Source organism: Salmo salar, chromosome ssa26 (assembly GCF_905237065.1).
Source record: "Salmo salar chromosome ssa26, Ssal_v3.1, whole genome shotgun sequence".
Taxonomy (NCBI): domain Eukaryota; kingdom Metazoa; phylum Chordata; class Actinopteri; order Salmoniformes; family Salmonidae; genus Salmo; species Salmo salar.
The window spans coordinates 23,109,397-23,116,801 of NC_059467.1; the positions used below are offsets into that span (position 1 = coordinate 23,109,397).

A 7,405-nucleotide genomic window follows, 5' to 3' on the forward strand; every position below is an offset into this window, starting at 1 on the left:
GACAGACATACTCCGTCAAAACCTGGAACTACACGGTTATTACAACAATAAAATGATTCACACGCAGAGAACAATCATCTTTGATTATGAGCTTGAGCATCTCTCTGTTTCATACTGTAAATATTGCTCTGTTGAGTAGCATCAATCTAAACATGCATTCTTGCAGCATGAGAAAAGTATTGTGGGATTCCTTCATCAACTCTAGTCCCAACAGTGTACCTTAATGAAGACCTTGTTCCTATACTTTTCCTCTCCCTCTTCTTTACCTCCTCTCTCCCTCCTCTCTTCCTTCTCTCTCCCTTCTCTCTACCTCCTCTCTCCCTTCTCTCTCCCTTCTCCCTCCTCTCTCCCTCCTCTCTTCCTCCTTTCTCCCTTCTCTCTTCCTTCTCTCTCCTCTCTTCCTTCTCTCTCCTCTCTCCTTCCTCTCTACCTCCTCTCTTCCTCCTCTCTCTCCTTCCTCTCTCCCTCCTCTCTTCCTCCACTCTCCCTCCTCTCTTCCTCCACTCTCTATCTGCAGTCCCACTTTAATCACACACTTCAACTAACAGCTAACACAACTAATCAATAATCAACTAATCATGATCTTCATTTTAGAATGCAATTAGTTTAATTGGTTGTGTTTGCTAGGGATGGGGGAAAAGTGTGACACCCCAGAGGACTGGAGTTGCCCATCCCTGCTCTAGAGGTTATTTCACTAGGTGTTTTTCACAGTGCTATATGACCTGACGAAGATCCAACTCAGATCAAAAATGTTGACTTTTTTGTGCGACTGATGAAATCACCATGGGAGCCTACCAGAGTGGCAGTCATTGCTTTTTCTTTGATACATTCATCTCGGTAGCAGCTGTGTAATTAGTAGCAACAGTAACTACTGCTGTGGCCTCCGTGGAACAAGGTCTATCGCTACAAGTTCATCTACAAGACCTATTCTCCTTTTTCCATTCATTTATTCATGACAGAGAGTAGAGGTCTCGTTCTGTGAAGACCTCCATCTGGACCACATAGACTGGACTTCCAGGAACAGTAACAGCAGCACTGAATCAGTCACTGCATGATTACACACACACACGCACGCACGCACGCACGCACGCACGCACACACACACACACACACACACACACACACACACACACACACACACACACACACACACACACACACACACACACACACACACACACACACACACACACACACACACACACACACACACACACACACACACACACACACACACACACACAGTAAGACTGACACATGACTGAGTCTAGCCTCCGCTCTATATTTACACTGGATAGAGCAGGATTTAATAAACAGATACGATCATTACACCACACTGTCTAATAGAGAGTTCCCAGCTGTTCCTGACACAGAGGAAAGTGTTATTATCATTAGTGTATATCAGCCGACTCTAGTTGATCTGATAAAGGATACAATCTGTTGTAGCCTCGCACGCACGCACACACACACAGCACTGACGTATGGAATCCTGTATACAGCCAAAACAATGTACAAAAACAAGCAGACTTGGCCAGAAACACACACAAATAAACATACACACACAAGAAGAAAACGAGGCCAGTGGTGGCCTTGAAATCCCCCCGGTCTTTCTGTGTTGTTTACTGTTAGAGTTCTGATCCAAATGTTTGTTTTTCTAACGACGGGCTCCAGTGCTGTACGGATCCCCTGCCAGTCAGAGAGCTAAAGGAACACACACACACACACACACACACACACACACACACACACACACACACACACACACACACACACACACACACACACACACACACACACACACACACACACACACACACACAACCATAACACTCGAGAACACACCAACTCTCACTTCTCCCTGTTTCAGAGCAGCTTTCCCATAATGGAGGAGAATAGTAAACCCCACATACACACACAGACAGGCAGGGGCACACTTAAATATTATACGACTGAAATAATCCACAAACGTCAAGGTAGGTTACACACCAATACCTAACAGACATGAACAAGCACACAATCGACTGAAAATGATGCATAATACACCACTAAAATATACAACGCACCCACAATAGTCAACTTTGAGCATCAAACATCTGCACACTTCCTGGAAACCCCAGTGGCTCAGCCAAGAAGCATGGTGTTGCGGATCGCATACAAACTGCTCTTGTGGAGCTGTGAAGTGAAAAGCCCGAAATCTGTCTTACCTTGTGTCTGGGGTGTGATGTAGAAGGAGGTGACTCTGTCTCTGTTCTCCCGTCTCTCTGTCCCTCCAGGTCCCTGTCTCTCTCCTGCTGCATGCTCTGTCCTGCCAGCACCATGGACTTACATTCCACACACGAGCCAATCACCAGCTTCCTCCCATCATCCACCAGGAGGGTGCGGCGCCCGCGTGGGGCGTACAGGAACACGGGCAGCCTGGCCACTGTGACCGCACACAGCCCCCCCTGACGCCTCTGCTCCTGTCTGCAGAAGAAGCATACAAAGGCCTCGCAGCTGTACTGTCTGGCCCAGGGAGAGCTGGCCGGCTGGGGGGTGGAGGAGGCTGGGCCTGGGGCTGTAGAGCTGGAGGTGGCAGAACCCTGGCTCTCATGTTGAGTCCACTGGGCATGCAGGTCGTGATAGCAGAGGGCACAGGCTGACACCAGGCCGGTGGCGTCGGCAGGTTTGGCGCGGGGAGCGGGGGGGTGGATGGTGAGGAAGGGAAAGAAGGGCTCTCTCTCTCCACAGCGCCCGGGAGGGTTGACATGGAGTTGGAACTTCCCCCCGGCCTCTATCTCTGCCCCACACAGGTAACACACTGATACAGACCCACCATGGCCAGAGGAAGAGGAGGACACCCCCTTTTGGGAATGGGCCAGTCCGGCTCCCCCCGTGGCCAGCGCTGCGTGGTACCTCCCCAGGAAGGAGGTGACAGAGGTGATGAGGTCCTCACTGAGGCTGAGGAGGTACGCTCCCCAGATCTCCTCCAGGATGGCGTGGCATGGAGGACAGCAGTGCACCCGGCCGTTCCTCACTCCCTGGGCACCAGGCGGGCACGGCAGCAGGTTGATGAAGGGGAAATACATGGCACCGCGGGCTTTGCCCACGCCGGCCCGTGCATATGCCACCCTCACATCCCGCCTGCACTCCTGGCCACAGAGGAAACAGGCCTCACAGGAAGCCTGAGACTTAGGTAGGCGGTCCAGGGGCTCTGAGGGGTGCCTTTCCTGGGGAGTGAGGTAAGGAGGGTGGCCTGAGGCTGGTGCAGGGGTGGAGGAGCCCTGGTTGAGGGGGACCACGTAGAGGCGCTGGAGAACGGGCACATCGGCCAGCTGGAAGCCCTGCCACTGCTGCATGAGGGAGGTGTGGCAGCTGGCACAGACCAGGGTGGTGCCCCCCGGGGTGAGGGGTATGGCGCCAGGGGGAGGGCTGTGTAACCACAGGAAGGGGAAGAAGGGCTCGCTGGCTGCCCTCTCCTGCTTCTGCACAGACACACGGAACCTCCCGCCCTGCCACAGCCCGCTGCCGCAGATGTAACACAAACACTCTTCGGGACTGGTACTCCTGTTGGCACCACCACTGGCACCACTCTGGGGCATGGCAATGACCCTCCCTGCAGCGTCCCTGGGTGGTCTCAGCAGGGCCAATACCCTCTCTCTGCTGCTGCCAGCTGCTTCAAACACCTCGTGGTCGTCGTCACTGGTTATATTGATCTCGTGGTCATTGTCAGAGTTGTCAGAGGCTGTAAACCTACCCGGAACACTTTCTCTAGGTGCTGCTGCGTCGCGCCTACTGGTGACAGCAGCGCCAATGGGTGATAGCCCTTCGGCAGAGTCAGAGAGATCCTCTCCTTTCTGGTGGAATATGAGGGAGGGATGCCTGGCTAAGCTACAGCTGCTGTCAGCTGCGCGTTGGAGAGGGCGCGGGTCAGCATGTCTGACATTCCCATCTGCTAGCCACTGCCTGTTGCGCATAATGATCCCGTTGTCCTGCACAGGTGTGTCGACGTGAGAGCTGTCATAGTATCTCTGGGACACAATCTCTTGGGACAGAGATACTGATGATTGAGAGACATGATTCATAATTTTAGCACCGCGCCTGGACGGCATGGCAGTATCCGATTTCGGCGAGTCCTGTGCCTGGTAAACACCAACCGGATAGCGGATAGCCCGTTGAGAGTCAGGGCTGTTTTTAACACTGATAACACTGTTGTTGTTCTTCCTGCTACCGTCTCTGGGAGTTTTGCTGCTGCTGCCAGATGTTTTGTACTTCTCCTTGCTCACACCGGCGCGGTCTACTAAATCCAGTTCTTGGTCTGACATGTTCTCGTTTTCCGAGAAAGAGGAGAAATCTGACTCGTTCCCGTCGTAATTCTGGCTGCTGACACTGATTCTCCGCTCCAGGTCATAGGAGATGTTCCACTCCTGCGGTATCCGCCGAGAGTCGCACTGGTACGGCCTCTTCAGCCAGTACATACGCTTCTCTATGGGTGTCCTAGTCCGCTCGAACGAGTTCCACTGCTCCCCGAGAAAACAGTGGCACACGGCGCACACCATAGCGTGTCCATCCGGGCTGACTTCACATGCCCCTGGCGCCGGCTCTTGGTTTTGTAAAAACGGGAAAAACGGACCATTCTCTTTCGGATATTTCACTTGTAATCTCAATTCTTTTCCGGGCGAAACGCCGCTTCCACAAATAAAACAGTGAACCAATCCTATCCCATTCCGATCAGCCCTGGAAGTGTTGCCATGCAATGGGCTCTCGTCGCCGGGCATTACTGCAGCCATGAGTCGGTGTTTCCGAGATATCGGTATTAAATCCTTGTCACGGGGGTCATTCATAGTTCTAAAAACACCCCAGACTACATGACATAATACCAAAAGCGGCAATTCATTCTAACAAACTCACACCTTCTTTACAAAAGTAGGCTATGCAACAACAAGACAGCGTATCGCGTTCAGCCTACTCACTGTGATTAGATAGCCGATAGCCCATTGAAACTACAGCACTGCAGAACAGGCAGCGAACCGTAGACTAAATTCCTGGCTCTCAAGTATTCCGTTAGAGATAATCTATTCAAACCGTCCATGAAACATTGAGCAGAAACGCAGTGTCTCCAGTCCGCAGTATAGGACTGCGAACCCGATAGTAATGTGAGAAGAAAACTCTTGTTAGAATCATGGGTCACCTCTCCTACGAACTTTCCTGCGCTCTGAAAACTTTGGCTGTTAACTCGCTCACACTGTACACAGCGCCATCTCCAATTCACCGGATCAGTTTCCAGATACCCTCGCGCTGCTCCCCCATATTCAAACCTTCCCAGCAGAACTAACTGATACAGGAGGAAAGGGTCTCATTATTTTTTATCCAAATTACGTATCTGTTGAAGAAAAAGTTCAACTTAATCATATCTTATCAAGCAATACCGTGTAGGCCTATTGATGTTTCGATCCAGTGTGATTAGAATAGCTCTAGCCTATAATTAGAGTAGGTATTGGTTTGAAACTGCTATACCCGTGATAACGTTTTCACACGTAATGCATAGACATATATATGGAAATATTTTACGCACATTGAAATTACACACGCCACAAACCGGGCTACATTTTACATTACACGACTTCCCATGTAATAGCTGCCATGTAAATATACACTTTATGCTAAATGTTACAAACAATTCATTTAATTACAATAGGCTATATTGCCATAATAAACAGCCAGAAGAATTTACAAGAGAAAGAAAAAACTTGTAAGGCAGCAGGATCCTGAGTTGCACAATGTGTGCCATTGTTCAAGCATTTGTGAGAGCTGTGCAAGATGCATGACACATTGAAACAGAATCTGTATCTGTTCTTAAAACAGAATCACTATAATAACCGCAGGCAGTCAAAATCTTGAAAACATTTATCTGAAATATGTTTGCTTCTTCCAATTCTCCCCAATGTCTCTTTCATTGCGGGAATAAGTGGTGCTGCTCAAACAGAATGGGTATTGTATTTTGTCTATGGCTGTTAGCTGTGTTGTACAGTTCCCACTTGTCCTGGATCCTCAGGGGACTGCTGTAGGGTGCAGCCCCACTAGCCACACCTGTTTTGGGTATTAAGTTCAGCCTGCCCCCCTCTACACTGCATGGATGGAAGACCTTGACAGGGACCACACAGTCTGGTGTCAGACAAGCCCCTTCAGATCTCAGCAAGCAATGTGCAGGACTAATTCACATTCACAGAGATAAAAACAATCATGCATGAACACACACAGATGGATGAAGAGACCATGTTGTATGTGGAGCAGTTCAGTAAGTTGGAATGCAGCCAACGGATGCCACACTGCAGCTATAGGCAAAAAGGACTTTGAGACATGAAAGTACATGCGCAAGCACACACACACACACACACACACACACACACACACACACACACACACACACACACACACACACACACACACACACACACACACCCCTTCGGACTCCCCAGTGCGAACCAGTTAACTCAAACTCACACCAGTGTAGCATAATAACAATAACACACATAAACAGTAAAAACCATAATTCCAGCTGTGTCTCTAACTAGCCTGCATTGTGCTAGCTCTGCTCCTGTAAGCAGTCACAGTCCTATCATCCCCTCATCTCTTTAAGAGCCACCCTGAGGCTGCTTCCCTTCTCCTCCTCCATTAATCTTAATGACACCACTGTGCTTCTCTCTTTGTCTGACTTCCTGTTCTGCTCCATCTTCTCCAACCTGGCAACACATCCAGCTCTTACTCTGACACACCAGATCTTCTCTCTTTCTGACTTCCTGTTCTGTTAAATCTTCTCCAACCTGGCAACCCAACCAGATATTAATAATCACACCACAGTGCATCTCTCTGAGTGACTGGCTGTCTTCCAGTCATTTGGAAGACATCTCCCTCCCAGGTTCTGCTTGCTTCCCTCCAAACTGGCAACCAACTGGTCGGAATGACACCCCAGCTCCTCTGTGACTGCCTCCCTGTCCCACAGACATGACTCCCTGTTCCGCTCACTTCCCTCCAACATGGCAACCAACTGGTCGGAATGACACCCCAGCTCCTCTGTGACTGACTCCCTGTTCCGCTCACTTCCCTCCAACATGGCGACCAACTGGTCGGAATGACACCCCAGCTCCTCTGTGACTGCCTCCCTGTTCCGCTCACTTCCCTCCAACATGGCAAAAGAGTTATGTCAGGGAACAGGGGCTCTGTGGTTTGGAAGTCATTTGCTTCTCTACTGAAGCCCTCTCACGAGGAAAAGTGTGTGTGTGTGTTTGTGTGTGTAAACAGTAATGAGTGTCAATCAATTACACACATTGAAATTACACACGCCACAAATTAACCACGAGGAAAAGTGTGTGTGTTTTCCCTACCACAGACCCTAAGAAGACAGGTGGGAATATTTAGAACAGGAGGA

At 49.9% G+C, this 7,405-nt stretch overlaps 1 protein-coding gene across 1 annotated transcript in view; it reads right to left on the reverse strand.

The window, feature by feature from the left end:
• The window catches only part of LOC106587358 (genetic suppressor element 1), a 389,317-nt gene extending 384,105 nt beyond the window's left edge, over positions 1 to 5,212 (reverse strand). Inside the window, exon 1 of the mRNA XM_045708804.1 lies at positions 2,205 to 5,212. Coding sequence (XP_045564760.1) covers positions 2,205 to 4,820 — 2,616 coding nt within the window. The 5' untranslated portion in view covers positions 4,821 to 5,212. The remainder of the gene's footprint in view (positions 1 to 2,204) is intronic.
• Between the last annotated feature and the right edge of the window lie 2,193 nt (positions 5,213 to 7,405).